Source organism: Mixophyes fleayi, chromosome 4 (assembly GCF_038048845.1).
Source record: "Mixophyes fleayi isolate aMixFle1 chromosome 4, aMixFle1.hap1, whole genome shotgun sequence".
NCBI lineage: Eukaryota > Metazoa > Chordata > Amphibia > Anura > Limnodynastidae > Mixophyes > Mixophyes fleayi.
This window is the reverse complement of record NC_134405.1, coordinates 40,241,115-40,258,895: the sequence shown is the minus strand read 5'-3', so window position 1 is coordinate 40,258,895 and position 17,781 is coordinate 40,241,115. Positions and strand designations below refer to the sequence as shown.

Here is a 17,781-nt window from a genome sequence, read left to right as displayed (position 1 = left end):
AGATGTTTGAAGACACAACATGGTCTCTGTACCGTGCTTTGGGGAGTAATTGACATGGATGGAAGGTGTCTGGAGTTGTTGATGTGGGATTTTGTGTAGAGGAGCAGTCTTCTGCGCCCCCCCCCCCCCTGTCCCTCATGCTCACCCTCACCCTTATTTACATTTGTTTTTCAGAGCCATACCATGTGGAGGGGATGGGGTGGTGGGTACACTTCCGTCTGCTGTGTTATGTGCTCGGGGGTTGCAGGGGCAAATGCAGGATTTGTAGAGAGGGGTTTCCACACCACGCCACCAGTGGGCGTGACCAGCATGCATGGGGGCGTGGCTATAATTTTAGACAGTGCTTGGCTGCTCTCCAACTCTTCCTATCCCCATAATATACATGGGCAATGCTGCGTGCACTACTGTTAGGTGCACGCAGATCTCCCTTTTCAAGCAGAGCCGTGTGAAGCGGGGGCAGGGTCCAGCCACCTCAATTATACAGTGCCCCAGGCTTGGAGGGGGTTTCTGGGCACTAGGAAACCTCCCCTCGGTTTGCCTATGGGTTGTCCATGGTCGCCTGCCTGTTGCTGTTGTTAATGCCAGTATTATTTTGCATTATATGTGTCATTTTATACGAATGAACTCTTCCAATTCTTTTATGTGAATTTTCATTATAATCCCATTGATGCTAAACTCATTCTCACACGCTGTAAAATCAAGAGTTATAATGCTTTACTTCTCAAACTGATGTCTATTGTTCTTAAGATAATAAGACATAAAAGTTTTAAGGGAAGAAGTATCGACATTTGTTGGTTGTAAACAAGATACGATTCATTCCTTTGTAAAATTTCCTTGTCAGTGAATATTTCTTGATTGGATGTTGTCCTTCTTATTTTATTCTGTAATTGGAAAACTTCTAATAAAAACTGTTATAATAATAAAAAAAAAAAAAAAGAAAGCAGCAACCCCAATTATAACATTGGAACAAAAGGTAATCATCATTTAGGGGAGAATTCAACTGCTGGCGATGCAGCAAGCGGACATCACACTGTGCACATTGCCGGCAATTACGGTGGAATTCCTGGACCATTCCGGTGACACTTTGTGGTGGAGATTTTGATAGAAATCTCTGCTCATTTTTCCTCGCACTGAAAAATGAGTGGAGATTACTGTCAAAATCTCCACCACAAAGTGTCACCGGAACATCTGTGAGACACTTCGTGGCTAATTGAATTCCCCCCTCATTGTAATGTTTCTCGTTTATTTATCGATATGCAACAGTTGTCTTCCCTGCAGGAAAAAGCCATCTGGAAGTCGAAGGGATGTTGTCAAGAGTCCACTGGACTATGAAAAGATGGACTTGGTAGACCAGTTGTTCCAAAGACATATTTCCCAAGCCTTGCTGAAGCAGCTTTGGGTAAAGACACTATGGGGGAGATTCAATTGCCGGCAATTACGATAGAAATCTCCGCTCATTTTTCCTTGCAGCTCTAGGGGTGCGTGGAAAAATGAGTAGAGATTCCAGCCATAACATCGCCATGAAATTTCTCCACGGACGTTCCCGGAGACACCTTGTGCCGATTTGATTCTCCCCATATATGTAAACTGGTAAGAGCATATTGGTACGCACCTGCCTTCTCTTCTCACACATATAAGTATGTATTACGTGTTGGAGAAAGAACACAGGAAAATCAATACCAACATAACCATTCCTCATTACTCCTACGAAAGTCCCATTCCAAGTAGTACAGATTGGCTTCATTTCATTGCCAAAGTGTAGTAATTTTAATTTACAATATCATTTGGTTTGCGTTGATGTGTTTTCAAATTGGGGAGAAGCTTATCCAATTGCCACAAACATCACAGCTTTTACAGCCAAGAAAACTGCACAAGTTTGTGCGGCATTCCCAGAATTATAGAGTGAGAGGGGTACTCATATTTCAGGGGAAGTGTTTCAAGTGCAAACTGATGGGAATTAACATCAGAATAAATACTCCGTATAGGCCACAAGCTAGTGGGAAAGTTAAACAGTTCAATGGTACTGTAAAAAAAACAAACTGAGTAAGGTAATGTCCGAGATATGTTTGGCATGGCGAGAGGCTTTGCCTCTGGTATTGCCTAGTTTCTATTGCCAAATATGACAGACACTAAATGTCATGACATTGAACAAGGAGACTGCGTTATAAATTTCTTACATTCTGGTTGTTAATAGAGCATTGGGAAGGACCTACTAAGTGCTGATGACTACGACTGCTTCAGTGACAATTGCTGAACAAGACACTTGGATCCACTGTAAGAAAGTAGCTGAACCAGAGATGGCTTAAACAAGGCAGAAGAAAAATAAATATCACCACAACTTGATTTATTCCAGGACAATGATTCGAAACATGAAAATGTAATAACCAAAGAGGAATGGGCTGTACCTTGTAACTACCACACGTTTATTTATCCTAATTATTTTTCTTCATGTCTTATAGCAGCAGTTCTAATAAGATTTAGAGGGAATGGAAATTTTGAAGTGAATGGCTGGGGGCTGCCAACAGCAGTAAAAAGTCAAATATGAAGAAATTCAGGGGTGTGTGATATTGAAATTTTGGACATAAATCTATCTGTGTTTAAGTTTTCCTCTTAGACAAGTATACAAGCCTGCAAATAGTGAATAATGACATATCTCATGGGGATAACTGGAGCAGATTAGTCTGACAATTAGCAGCGAGCACTGAACATAACACACAACTACACTGAGCAATACAAATCAACTGCGGCGGCCATTTTCCCGGAGACCAAGATACAGCTCAGCGCAAGAATAAAGAGTCATAAGTCAAATCTTCCTCTAGTAATCAGAATTAATTGGACGACAGACAGCTGCTCGTCACTGACTACCAAGATGGCGGCGCCCATACAGCTAAAGTGACACTGAGCCTCCACTATACACACACGTCCTGCCTATAGATACAGCGGTATGTACACAGTTATGCTACATGTACATATGCACAGTGTGATATAACCGGGCTGTGGTGTAGGAAGATGCATTTATTAACCCATTATGTGCAGGCCCTTTCTGCGTTTCCAAAATTTAAATACAATGTCACGGGGCATTAGACATGCAACAAGGGGTTAAATTAGTGCTGCAAAAGTGCATGCTTCACGATTAGTGTATTAAATCAACCCAATCATATATTTTATGTAGTATATCAGGATATATATATATATATATATATATATATATATATATATATATATATAGTGTGTGTGTATGTGTATATATGTTTGGCATATGACCCCACATTGTAGCCTCACACTGACTGCGCCATATAGTATGTGAGTGCCTATAAGACACTGATGGTGGGGTTTGCTCTTCTCTGTACTGGTTCTCCTCTCCCACTTCTGCTTATCCACTGGCATCATAATAAATGCTTTTACCAGTGTTGTTTACACACTAGCATTTGCTCCTCTGGTTGGAAGCATTTGTGATGCGGTGCTGGTTTTTAAATGCTGCATGTTACATCTGCTAATGTCCTCCAACCACAAGTGCAATTGTGTTTGACATGCAGGGTCACTGATGTTTAATGCAAAGCTAGTATGTAACCAGTCTTAAAAGCAGAGTGCTTGGGGATGTAGGGGATTGAACAGCGTTGGTCTTCACAGGAGACTTGGCTTAAAGGTTGGTGGTCTTGGAAACAGAATGGGACAAGTGTTACTGTGTGATGAACGTCAATCATTGTGAGAATGTGCTGTTGTAGTTATTATAAGGCTACAGGCAAATTATTAGACATTCAAGAAGCATGAATGCAAGAGTAGCGGGAAAGTAAGCATAACAGTGTACATAAGACACAATATGTAACAAAGGTATGTAACAAACAAGCGTTTACATGACACAACTATAGACAGGAAGTGATGTGCTCCGAAGAGCTTACCATCTAGCTTACTTATATAATCTAATGTGGTAGCTCTGTATCACTAAGTGATCCAGAATATTCTATTGTACTTACTAATAAAAAATTTAAGTGACAACTCTTGCAAATTTAGTACTGTTCATCAGAATTGGTACAGCTGACAGCTCTGCAGTTTCCCTATGTACGTTATATTTACTGGTGCCTACGATACAATTGATATAATTTTCCTAGAGTTTCATTATATATTAGATAATGCACTTCCTACTGTAAATTATATGGTTATTAGAAGTTACAAGTGCTGTGACTATATAACATCATGAAGCTGCAGGATGAGTACTTTCATACATGTTACAGAAACCTAAGGAGATCCGTAATAATTTACAATACACATTTTTTCCTGATGTAGACTCATGATGACATTAGAACTCACTCTTTATACAGGTATTAATTACAGGAGGTTATGCATACATTAATGTTACCTGCGTATTACTGTTGGACTAGATCTCCTCACCTCTCCTTATTGTATAAATCTGATTTTCATTACAGTACAGAAAACTGTTAGAATGAGAAGCTTGCGCTGGTTACGTTCAGCTCAGAACTTGTGCGCTGGGCTAAAATGGATTCCCGGAACAGAACCTCTCAGAGCGCAGGTGAATGTGAGTACATCCATGATCAGTTTCACACAGTGTACAGGTTTCTTGTCTAAGCCTGTATTCATGAGAATACAGCTAATCAGTTGTCTGGGAGATTGTAATAATGCTGATCAACATACATAGTTCCTGCCCCTGAGTATGAACCCACCAATCCACAAAGTGAATTTCTGCAAAGGAAGGCTGACAGAGTGTCAGTCACACTGTATCTGCTCTGTTAGAGAAGCACCTCCCCCTTAACATGTCCTCAGAGGGGTGAAAGAGAGGTTGATGGGTAAATTTAGTTAAGTATAAAATTTCCAGTTATTTCATGTATATTATTCAGCTCCTTAATACACATCCTTGGATATATATGAATGTCAAATCGTGGTTTTGGTTGCTGTTTAAATATGTACACATAAATATGCTCTTTAAATATGTACACATTCCATTTTCTAATCCAACTTGCAGACACGGTTACTCCGACTGGTCCATACATCGTCTCCACCTGGCCCTCCGAAGACTACCACCCAACCAAACACCGTAACAGTTTTTGAAGACGCATTTTCCAAGGAGCAGCGGAACAAAGCCTCGTTTGTGCAGGTGCTGGACTTGTTCTGTGGCCGGGATGTGCGCAGGAGAGGACACGTGGAGATGATCGAGGCAGCTCTCAGGTGGATGCCTGAATTTGGGGTGGAGAAAGACTTGGATGTTTACAACAAACTGCTCGATGTGTTCCCCAAAGAGATCTTTGTCCCCCAAAACTTTATTCAGACCATGTTCAACCATTACCCCCGACAGCAGGAGTGCGCAATCAGGGTGCTAGAGCAAATGGAGTACTATGGTAAATTGTGGTGTTATCTGTATGTGTCTCAAACTATTACAGTGATCATGAGACTGCACCATAGCGGAACACAGCTATGTGACATGGAGTCTGTCCCTCCCACCACAGGGTGACACAGACAGGAGGGAGCTATGTTACGTGGAGTCTGTCCCTCCCACCACAAGGTGACACAGACAGGAGGGAGCTATGTGACTTGGAGTCTGTCCCTCCCACCACAGGGTGACACAGACAGGGGGAGCTATGTGACATGGAGTCTGTCCCTCCCACCACAGGGTGACACAGACAGGAGGGAGCTATGTGACATGGAGTCTGTCCCTCCCACCACAGGGTGACACAGACAGGAGGGAGCTATGTGACATGGAGTCTGTCCCTCCCACCACAGGGTGACACAGACAGGAGAGAGCTGTGTGACGTGGAGTCTGTCCCTCCCACCACAGGGTGACACAGACAGGAGGGAGCTATGTGACATGGAGTCTGTCCCTCCCACCACAGGGTGACACAGACAGGAGGGAGATATGTGACATGGAGTCTGTCCCTCCCACCACAGGGTGACACAGACAGGAGGGAGCTATGTGACGTGCAGTCTGTCCCTCCCACCACAGGGTGACACAGACAGGAGGGAGCTATGTGACATGGAGTCTGTCCCTCCCACCTCAGGGTGACACAGACAGGAGGGAGCTATGTGACGTGCAGTCTGTCCCTCCCACCACAGGGTGACACAGACAGGAGGGAGCTATGTGACATGGAGTCTGTCCCTCCCACCACAGGGTGACACAGACAGGAGGGAGATATGTGACATGGAGTCTGTCCCTCCCACCACAGGGTGACACAGACAGGAGGGAGCTATGTGACATGGGGTCTGTCCCTCCCACCACAGGGTGACACAGACAGGAGGGAGCTATGTGACATGGAGTCTGTCCCTCCCACCACAGGGTGACACAGACAGGAGGGAGCTATGTGACATGGAGTCTGTCCCTCCCACCACAAGGTGACAAAGACAGGAGGGAGCTATGTGACATGGAGTCTGTCCCTCCCACCACAGGGTGACACAGACAGGAGGGAGCTATGTGACGTGGAGTCTGTCCCTCCTACCACATGGTGACACAGACAGGGTGGAGCTATGTGACCTGGAGCCTGTCCCTCCCACCACAGGGTGACACAGACAAGAGGGAGCTATGTGACATGGGGTCTGTCCCTCCCACCACAGGGTGACAGACAGGAGGGAGCTATGTGACATGGAGTCTGTCCCTCCCACCACAGGGTGACACAGACAGGAGGGAGCTATGTGACATGGAGTCTGTCCCTCCCACCACAAGGTGACAAAGACAGGAGGGAGCTATGTGACATGGAGTCTGTCCCTCCCACCACAGGGTGACACAGACAGGAGGGAGCTATGTGACGTGGAGTCTGTCCCTCCTACCACATGGTGACACAGACAGGGTGGAGCTATGTGACCTGGAGCCTGTCCCTCCCACCACAGGGTGACACAGACAAGAGGGAGCTATGTGACATGGGGTCTGTCCCTCCCACCACAGGGTGACACAGACAGGAGGGAGCTATCTGACATGGAGTCTGTCCCTCCCACCACAGGGTGACACAGACAGGAGGGAGCTATGTGACATGGAGTCTGTCCCTCCCACCACAGGGTGACACAGACAGGAGATGTATAATGTGCGTTTATATTATCTCTGTCAGTAACAAGCCTGCTCTTTCTGTCTAGGTGTCACCCCCAGCAGGCACACCTGCTTCCTCTTAGCACAGACATTTGGAAAACTCAGCCATCCTATGAAGAAATATCAGCGGATAATGTACTGGTTCCCTCGTTTTAAGTACGCCAATCCTTTCCCTGTGCCTGTTGGCTTAGAAGCTGATCCTGTTGCTCTGTCCAAGCTGTGCCTGGAGCGTATAGCAGCAGACAGGGACGCCCGTGTCAAAGTCTATCAGGTAATTGTCACATTTGTAGTCATTATCCTCTGCTGGGTGCAATTCACAGAGCTGGTGTGCAATCGTTGTATGTATTAATAGGTCCTTACTGTGTGACTATTATATGAGTATATTCATAATAATGCCGCAAACTAGTGAGTTGATAGACTGCCCGCAGTGTGTGTGAGTGATGTCAATTGTTCTCCAGCTGCATTCTGGGGAATATTAGTTCAGCTCACAAAATGGCCGCCTCCCCTGTGTGCAGTTTTTACACATGTTGCATTGCATAACAATATCACCTGTGCCGACCAGGTGACTTTTTCTTCATTGCATTCCCCCATTATGTTAATGATCTGATTTTTTATTTCTGTTTGTTGACATATGTTTTTTGCTCTAAACATTTGTCCGTACTTTTCTATAGTTTGATCAACCTGCATGGTGAGGGTCAGCAAAACGTTCGTTAGCGATGTGATTTGACTTCGCCAATGGTTGACCCGGTATCTCGGGTAATTGTCTGTGCATGTGTTCACCACCATCAGTGTAAGAACTAAGTCACGGTGTATAAGTGCTACATTGCAGAACTTAAAAATGCCTCAATAACAATGGTATATTTACTGCTGTCTGGCCAGTGATGACTGTAATGGCTCATACTGAGCATTCATATTATGCAGCACATAAATGCAGGACCAGGACAACTGAACAGTAGATCTAGAGCATGGGTCGGCAACCACTTCTGTCTGGCACGCCGAGCTCCGCAGCTGCTTCACTAAAGCAGCTGAAGATGGCTGCAGCTCAGTTTCGGCCATCGGCGGCTGTTTTAGTAAAGCAGCTGCCAAGCACAATGGGAGACCTGTGTTGCGGGAAAGCTAAGTATGACGCACGCTGTTTATGTTGAAAGAAAGTTGACGCAATCGGCACAGCTTTGCAGGAGCAGTTTTAATTATAGACATCGTTAATCCTTTTAATTCATTCTCCTCTCCCACTTTTCATCTTGAGGCTGGACTTTGTACTATGTATTGGGACACAGCTATGTGGCATTCTATACATTGGCGGCACAATTATGTGGCATACTGTGTATTGGGGGCACAACTGTGTGGCATACTGTGTATTGGGGGCACAACTGTGTGGCATACTGTGTAATGGGGGCACAACTAAGTGGCATACAGTGTTTTGAGGGCATACTACGAATTAGGGCACAACTAAGTGCTATAATTTGAATTGGGGGCAAAACTATGTTGCATATGAATTGGGGGTACAATTATGAGGCATGGTATAAATTGGGGGCATACTATGATTTGGGCCACAACTATGTGGCATGATATTAATTGTGGCACAACTATGTGGCATAATACAAATTTGGGGCACTGTTGTGACATAATTTGAACTGGGACACTACTGTGTGGCATAACGTTTATTTGTTGGTCCCATTATTATTAATATTATGATATTGACATCATAAAATAAGACATAATTTAATTATATATAGAGATCTATCTATATCTATCTATATATATCTATCTATCTATATTCACACGCACAACTGGCACACCCAGGGTTGACTAGATTTTAGCGGGCACACTAAGGTTGCCCATCCCTGACCTAGAGAGTTTGATAGACGTTAATCTTTATTGAGATTCTTGAGTTGTCATTGTATAAGTCTACATAAACATTATTGGCACGATAAGAATCCATACATAACACTCCACATAACAGAATTAAGAAGCTGATTAAGTTTGATTATATAATTGAGATTACGGAATAACTCTACATATTATTCATCAGTTTACTTTGATTATAGCTATCCAACAGTATTACCAGTTCGGTAAGTGAGATAATTATCATACCAATTACTATACCTCGCTTACTGAAAAACAGGTTAATAAATACCTGCATAGATACCTTTTCATTTTAATAAACATCATAATTAATTATTAAATTTATTATAATTAATAATATTACAATACATTCCACCGGGGTTGGGGAACCTACTTTTTTTTTAAAAATAATTTTATTTTATTTTTTTTATAAACAATGTAACAGCAACTGCCAGTAGTCAACATAACAGCAGTAATACAAGCGGGTTAACAAGTTACAAAGGGAGAAGTACCAAATAGCGGGCATGGGACTTTAGAATAGAACAGATGGTGTCTGGAAAGCTTGTGCGTACGACTGGAGGAGATGAACAAGAAGGAGACATTAATGGAATGTAGAAGATAGGGGGTAGGATAGGGAAAGGAGGGGGATCCCGGGGGGAGTTGAGGACAAGGCGTATGGTGAAGAAATTGGTGGTGTCCTCATCCTTGAAATGCTAAGGAGACTCCTCTAAACCCCCTTTATGTAGCTTGCTGGTTGCAGGTGTACTTTACCAGCAGGAACTCTGGCTCTTGAAATGCTTATTGGTTCTCTTCTATGGTCCCAGGGTTCTGCCATCCTCCCAGTCGGTCTCCTGCTTGGAACTCATAGTCATTAGATAGGCATTGCCGGGGATACCACTGTGCTCCGGGCTTATGGCTCTGTGACATGGAGCATCAGTGGATCAGGTTTCAGAGCATCAAATCGGTCGTCCCTGCACTCTATTATCCACGTTCTTTAATTTGGATGTTCCTGCCTTTGCAGAGGCTGCTTTTGGCAGGAAAGTCCTCAAGAAAAGGGGGTTTCTGTACTCACAGGTCGTCTGTTTGCTGAGCTAATAGTAAACTAGAGGAGTCAAGTTTTTACAGTCTAGTTCCCTGTTTCCTATGGCTGGAATTTAACCCGTTGTTTGTGTCCTCTTACAGCTGTCAAAGTCGAATAATTGGATGAAAAAAAGTATATTGATTAATATTGTTTTACCGTGCGACTGCGATCAGTACGCCTTGTGTCATGGCGCAATCGCACAATAAATAACGCACGCATACACTCGCACTTACACATTCACTTGTATATAGGTGTATAATAGTTCCAATCCACAGTTGTTTATGAGCAGATGTTATTTGGTTTATAGTTAAATATTATAAGGTTATAAGTACATGTTAGTGAGATCTAAGGTTCAGGTCACAGGAAACATATCATGTCTGGTATCATTCTAATCCCCTATTTATCCACAGACGTCCGGTTCATTCGCCGAAAGGATCGCACATTGCGTTTACTAGTTATGGATGATAGGAATAAATGATTAGAATGGTATTGTCTGTGTAATGCTAATAGACCAGTTTAAACTAGTTCTTGGCGGGAAGATTAGTATTCATCCTCTGGAGAGCTGACTCCCACCCTTAGAAAGTTAACCCCCACCCTTGGAGGGTGTCGTTTGAACTGACCTATGGACTGCATTACACTGGACCTTCCTGAAGACTGAACCTATGGAAACTTGCCAAGTCATCTGTATTATATTTACTGTAACACCAAATGTGTATATATTGCTCCCTGGAATCAGCTTGCAGTCACTCTGACCCCAGTCTTCAGGACTGTAGCTGGATCCAGCAGAGCGCTGCACCGTGCAGCATATGTATCGGCTGTACTTATTTATTGAACTGTTGTTCTATTTGCTTTTGCTAAATAAATTGCTTGTGCTTTGGAACCACACAAATCGCATAGACAATGATTATTGGAAAACGATGAAATAACTTTAATACAGCATCGGAGAAAAAAGGACTTAACAGCAAGTCCAAAAATCCCCTTGTAGCGTTGTGAGGCAATGTCATATCTTAATTGTTGTTAATGTAAGACCTAGATCCCAGATATAGGGAACCTTGAAGAGTTCTTAAAATTACAGGTGAATTCAATATGAAACGGCATTTTCTAGGAAAGGGGCACAATAAACACAACCAAGTGCTAAAGGTTGACGGATGGAATTGTATTGTGTCTGTTCCAGGCTTACAGCTAACTTACACAGCTGGAAGAAAATCTGCTCACACTGAAATCACATTGAATGATCAGATTTGTTTCTTAGCATGTAACACTTATTGAACATTAAAATTCCTGCTGATATGTTATTACAGATTGCTGTCTCTTTCTTTGAATAGATCTATCGTTTTAGCGTATTACTGCGATTAAAACTGACTTTTATGTTTTGTATTCAGTTACCATCAACAGAAGAGTGTGAAGATGGATCGGTTCAAGAGCACACACATCTTGTGGGTATGTACCTCTGTGTGATATCACATTGTAAGGGATAGACTCTTGGGAGTTTGTACCCCTTTGTCATAGGATATTATAAGGGATACATGATTATAGAAGAAACTGGGAGAGACCCTTGGCCTAGAAAAGCCAAAAGTGTCGTAAACCGATGTCTCTACACTTATCAGACTTTAATCATAATACGCATAACGGAATAATCATACAAACGCAAGATATAAAGGTAATTCCAAGCAATCTCCAGGTTCTGAATAAGTTTTTTACAGCAATAAACATGCAATGATCAACAGTGAAATGTAAGCATAAAGGTTGTAAATGATTGAACGATCACAGATTATATCTCTATCTATCTGTCCGTCTATCGGTTATTTCTAAGGCACCACAATCTCCGCAGCATCGGTCAGTGACAGTTATAAAGCACACAAGATACCATCCGCTGCTTACCATAGCCTACAGTCTAGAGAGAGGGGGCAATGCGGAAACAACAGGAGATAGTAGTGGAGCTGGTAGAACATGCAGAGAAAGTAATATCAGGTGGGGGTAGGCTATAGAGAAGAGAGAGGTTTTAAGAGAGAGATTGAAGGCTGGGAAATAGTCTGGTCGGGTAGGGAGTTCCATGATTGGGGAGCAGCACGGGAGAAGTCTTGACGGCAGGAGTGAGTGGTGATTACCAGAGAGGAGGCGAGGCGTAGGTCAGAGGTAGATTGCAGAGGGTCAGGGGGAGTGTATTTCATGATGAGGTCAGAGTGTGAAGAGGAGGAGTTGGTGAGGGGAGAGATGCTTGAATTGAATTCTGCAGGAGATAGGGAGTCAGTGTAGGCACAGCTGTTGTGGAGCCGCAAGGAATTTAGGACAGATTGTAGAGGAGAGAGACTGGTGAGGGGAAGGCCAGATAGTAGGAGGTTGCAGTAGTCAAGTCGGGAGATAATGAGAGCATGTATAAGGATATTCGTAACGTCCTGAGTAAGAAAGGGGTGTATTCTGGTAACATTTGGAAAGAGGAGACAACAAGACAGCACAATGGCCTGGATGTGTGGAGTGAAGCTGACGGCAGAGTCAAGGATGATATCTGGTCACCGGGCTTGGAAATAAGGGCAGATAGTGATACTGTAAACCATAGAGGAAGACTATAGAAGGGGTAATAGTGATATAAGGGGAGGGGAGGGAAATGATGAGCTCAGTTACGGACATATTGAACATTAGGTAGCGCTGGGACATAAAGGTGGAGATGGCAGAGAGGTGGTTGGACCAGTGGGATAAGAGGGAAGGCGAGAGGCCAGGGGAGGAGAGGTAGATTTGTGTGTCGTCAGAATAGAGGTGGTGGTGGAGGCTGAAGGAGCGTATAAATACACAGAGAGAAGAAGTGTAGAGACATAAAAGCAGAAGCCCAAGAACAGAACCTTGTGGAAGCCCAACAGATAGCGGGAGTAGAGGAGAGAATGTAACAGTGGTAGAAACGCTGATATGAAGGGTGTCGAGGAGAAGAGGGTGGTTGACTATCGAAAGTAGCAGAGAGGTCAAGGAGAACGAGTAGGGGGAAGTGACCCTTCAACTTAGCCATTAGTAGACCATTGGTGGAGAAGAGAGTGGAAAGTGGGTTAATACAATGATTTGCTATTTGGGCGGAGAGGTTATTTATTATTAAGTATCTGCTTTCTGGCGGACGTGGTTCTATCTTCACCAACAACATATTTAATTGGCGATATTTTGCTATCACAGGTTTTGACACATTTATGCATAATTCTGCTACACTGTTACAATATTTACTAATACTGAATCTCTTGCCAGAAAGAGGTTGGGAAAAGTAACTACCTTGTATCACACTGTTCTATTTAGATACCAGATCAGCTTGGGCTAGTTTCGTCTAGTTTTCATACTAGATTAAAAAATCCAAATAAAATTTAGTTTTAAAAAATGAATCAGAATTAACGTGAGTTATGTTTAAACCCAAACTCCGCACTAACGTTTGTCAGGACGGGCGTGCGATATTGAATTTGCATTTGATTGATCTATAGTAATGCAGATAAAGGATAACAAACTGGTGATATAGGCTTATTTCCCAATGTGCAGAGCTAACGCTCCTTTGTGACATCATACACCGACTTTTGAGGAGATACACCCGTACGTGGAAGCGCATGTGTTTGAGGGCCTAGGTGGTGGCGTCTCTGGGGATGCGAACATTTGCACTGTCCAGTGGAAGCAGATGGGGGGGGGGGGGGGTTCAGTGGCGCCCCTTAATTAGGCGCAGAAGTGCGCTTACACTTAATGGGCCGCTAAACCCCAAAAAGGAAGTAGGACGGGCTTTGATGTGATGTCTTGACTTTTTTCACCATGTTCAGACTCCTCAGGGTTGTTTCCTGAGATCAGGCAGTCATCGTGCACCTTGACATACACTTGGTGAACAATTAGACGCACTGAGACTACCCTTAGTCTGCCGCCCCCTTCAGGTGTTAGGGATAATTACACGGAACCTCTCTATATCACTCTGTCTCTGGTCTATGGCAGGTATCCAATCACCAGACCAGGTGTCCCTCCTTGCTGACCATGACCGCAGTTATCCTGTCATGGTGGAAGGTCCGTTCCCGCTCTGGATGAAGAAGACCTGTGTGTATTACTACGTACTCCGTGCCGAGCCAGAGGCTAGAAAGAAGGTGAGTGCACACTCCCCTCCTGGCTGCTCCCAGGGTCCGGTGGTATATACAGAGGCATAACCCTCCATTGTCTCTTCAGGTGGAACTGGACCCCGAAAGGTGCTTCTATTATCCCCTGCAGCTGGACCTGGAGCTGGAGAGAGATCTCGGAGATGACCACAGCTTTGACGTGGAGGATGGTAAGAATGGCTTGTAAGATGGGGATAATAGAGCCGACATGGAGCCGAGGAACTAAATAATTTATTTTAAAAGTGATTTCTCCACTGGTGCGATGAGCTATAAATGTGTGTGGACTTGCGTGAGTTTTATAAACTTTGCATTTGTATGATTGGGAGTCGTCATCACAATGTCTGTCAAACTGGGCAGGGCTACGCAGAAGAAATGATTGCTGTGATATAAAGGATCACCGTAGTGGGGCATGTGTGTGCATGCTATCGCTGTCTGCTCTCAGACATGTTAGGGCACCGTATGTTCCCTATATGTGTTACCAGCTGTAGCCGCTGAGTAAGTCTACATAAAATCAAATTAAATGTGAAGGTATGGCAATTTTTACATACATATTTGCCAATGTTACAAATTTTTACTTTAAGTTTAATAACTCCTTGTAGCAATGTCAGCAAGATGGTTTGAGGGGGTGGACTTTCATAGAAATATGGCACTGCGTAGTAACTGAATTATTGTTTGGAGTATACCGTCTCTTTAAGGGAACTACCCACCTCTTGGGTGCAAAATTTTACGCCAAATCAATACTGACATCTCAAGTCCGGCCAGGAAGGGAGGAGGTAGAATAATCAGAATGACCTGTCACCATCTGCAGAGCTGCAGGGTGCCCCAGATTCACTATAGGTAGCAAGGTACTTGTAGTTCTCCAGTATCTGGAGATATGAAACTGTACAGTGTAACATTGAAGTCTATGCTGCTTTGCAGCAATTTCAGTGAAACTCTCAAAATACAAGAAAATAAAATATGACGGTGATTACATCAAAGTTCTTTTTAAGTATATTGAGCATCAAGAGCAACCAAAAACCAATGTGGTGTTTGTGGTGGAGCGCTGAGAAACATTTGGGGGTTTCCAGGGGGAAAATAAAAATCTGCATGGGGTTCCCAGTGTATATAAGTCACTGATCTATTGTATCCAGGAGAGGCCAGGTATTGGCCACTAGAGGGAGCCCTGCACACCTGCATTATGCATCAGCTGTAACAAGTCTGACCTTTTTACAAGGTTATGTCCTGTAGTGCAGCCACCTCCCTGTGTCATGTGTATAATTAACATTTAATAATCACCTGAACATAATGTATAATCGTCAGTAACCACCCAGCTGAAGAATATTTAAAGAAGAATTCCAAGTTGTTTTTATGTATTAAACCCCTTGTTACCATAGGGTGCCATGTCTAGAACCCACCCTCCCCCCAGTTTCCAAGTATCTTACCCTTACAAGTAATGGTAACAATGCCTTCTGCAGGACCCGCCAGCCTATCTAGCAGGCCTGGCCAACCTGTGGCTCTCCAGGTGTTGTGAAACTACAAGTCCCAGCCTACCCTGACAGCTATCAGCTGGCGATCTACTGGCAAAGCATGCTGGGACTTGTAGTTTCACAAACATCTGGACAGCCGCAGGCTGGCCAGGTCTGCTATAGAGGATTATTTGAGCTCATGGGACATCTCAGACATGGGCTGCTGTTGGGTGGGAGTGCGTTAATCCCTAATATGAGAGAATGAACTGTACACCCCTCTCACAGATAGTTATCATTTTCTGATTCACTGGTATAAAAAAATATCTGAGTGTATTTTAAGCTTATGGGGCAGCACGGTGGCGTAGTGGTTAGCACTTCTGTCTTACAGCACTGTTGACTTGTCATTATGTGCAACTCCTTCGAATAACTTCTGTTAACAGTACCGTTTCTACTTCACTTTTTGAAATAAAGACATTTTTGAAAAATTGTCATTGATCCTCAATAAAAAAAAATAAACCTTTTTAAAACAAATTGCTTATTCTTGCAATATGCTGACATTTTAATAGTAATTTTATATTTAAATTGAAATGCCACCACTTGTTTTCTATTGGATTGACCCAATGTCATAGCAGGGTAGTTCCTAAACAATCTCTGTTTAAAATCCGCTTGGGGCGGTGGGCATGTATGGTCATGCTGGTGCGTGTAATTGACATTGGCCGACCACGATGTAAGGGCACCTGGGGATTCGGTCACTGGGCCTGGGCACTACGAATGGTCAAAGTAAATGATGTGTGTAATGGCTTATTTATTACCCTAAATCTGACTGACGTTCCCGTTATTGTTCTTTCTGTTCCTCTGCGTACAGTGGAGGAAGGTCCAGTCTATGCTATGTGTATGACGGGCTCTGGAAATGAGAGAACACTGTGGAAATGGTTACAGGGGCTTGAGGAGACTAACCCAATCCTTGGTGAAGTACCCGTCCTGTTCCGGCTGTCCTCAGGCCAGAATGAAGTCAGCCTTCCCAGGAAACAAGAGGACAAACCGCCACAGGAGGAAGAGGAGGCCGGACAGCCAGAGCATCGCAGAATGGAACAGTAACATAGGAGCTGCCACAGACACCTCCCGGCCCGGCCCTGGGGACTATGACCTGTACAACATCGGATCTCATCCCTGTCTGCTGCTAAACTACAGGAGCACAGCCCAAATCACTGCAAGATTACAGGACTGGTCATCTTACAGACAGTGACCCTGGCAAAAAATCTAATGGGGTGATCATACGAACATCAATCACCCCATCTTTAAAATGTACCTGTCACCTGCTCACAGCGGAGGCGGCCATTTTGAGGCTGAACCAATACGCCTGACAATGCAGCCTTCCAGTTCACAAGGAACTAGTGACATCACTGAGGCCTAAGGCATTCTGGGCCGTCACTAGTTCCTAGTAAATTAATAGACTGGATATTGGTTCCTTCTACAGAATGGCTGCCTCTGTTTAGTGCATGCAAGGTTAATCGTTAATCCTTTAATTGATTTGCTGGTTTTAGATTAAATAACTGGTGTTAAGGTGATGGAAAGGTCCTATGTGTAATAAGGTAATCATAGAATCCCTGAATTTGTTTTTTCGGGTCCTCTGATTGGCAGAGATGGAGCTGCCCCTTTGGGGGGTACAGAATATTGCCACACTGACACTTGGGGTCCTATTTAAAAAAAAAATTGAACACCGCTTCAAAGGAGCAGCATAACTTTCCCTTGAAATAATCTGCTTTCAAAACTTGTGTGTAAGTTAAGAAACAATGGAATAGGGTTCATTTAAAAGACCATGAGCCTTAATGTGGCAAAAATTCCTGACCTATTCATCGATGCACAACTAAGAAGCGGTAACCACCTTGGATAACATCAGATTGTGTAGGAAAATTCCAAAGCATTGAGTGATTCCTTTTTAGCCAGTAGCTCGTCATGCTTTCTTTGGTAAATATGAGTTCATGTAAAGTTGTTCCACTTTATCCCGATTTAATGGCTGCTGTTTACTGGCAGAGCGGTAGCCTGGTCATAATGTCCATTCTTACAGAAAAAATCAATAAAAATATTATTATTTATTTGTGGTGTTCAAAATGAAAGTAATTGCCGGTTTCCATGTGATCGATACAAAATGATAATACGCAGTTGTGAGACAGTGGTGCTAGAATGTTTGTGAACCCTTTAGAATGTTCTGAACTTCTGCATAAATGTCAACCTAAATTTGTTCAGATCTTCATCTAAGTAATAAATATATATAAAGAGAACCTAATA

The 17,781-nt window shown here is 43.4% G+C and overlaps 1 protein-coding gene across 1 annotated transcript; it reads left to right on the top strand.

The window, feature by feature from the left end:
• The first annotated feature begins 2,764 nt into the window (after positions 1–2,764).
• Positions 2,765–17,588, top strand: ECSIT (ECSIT signaling integrator). The gene is made up of 8 exons (XM_075206707.1): positions 2,765–2,942; positions 4,425–4,534; positions 4,979–5,351; positions 7,072–7,295; positions 11,333–11,390; positions 13,893–14,038; positions 14,118–14,217; positions 16,358–17,588. The coding sequence occupies exons 2-8, from the start codon at positions 4,442–4,444 to the stop codon at positions 16,588–16,590; spliced, it is 1,227 nt and encodes a 408-aa protein (XP_075062808.1). The 5' UTR covers positions 2,765–2,942; positions 4,425–4,441; the 3' UTR covers positions 16,591–17,588.
• The last annotated feature ends 193 nt before the right edge of the window (positions 17,589–17,781 follow it).

Coding starts and splice junctions, on each gene's coding strand:
- ECSIT (XM_075206707.1), top strand. CDS start 4,442: ATGAGAAGCTTGCGCTGGTTACGTTCAGCTCAGAACTTGTGCGCTGGG. Junction 5,352..7,071: donor AGAGCAAATGGAGTACTATG/GTAAATTGTGGT, acceptor CTTTCTGTCTAG/GTGTCACCCCCAGCAGGCAC. Junction 7,296..11,332: donor CCCGTGTCAAAGTCTATCAG/GTAATTGTCACA, acceptor TTTTGTATTCAG/TTACCATCAACAGAAGAGTG.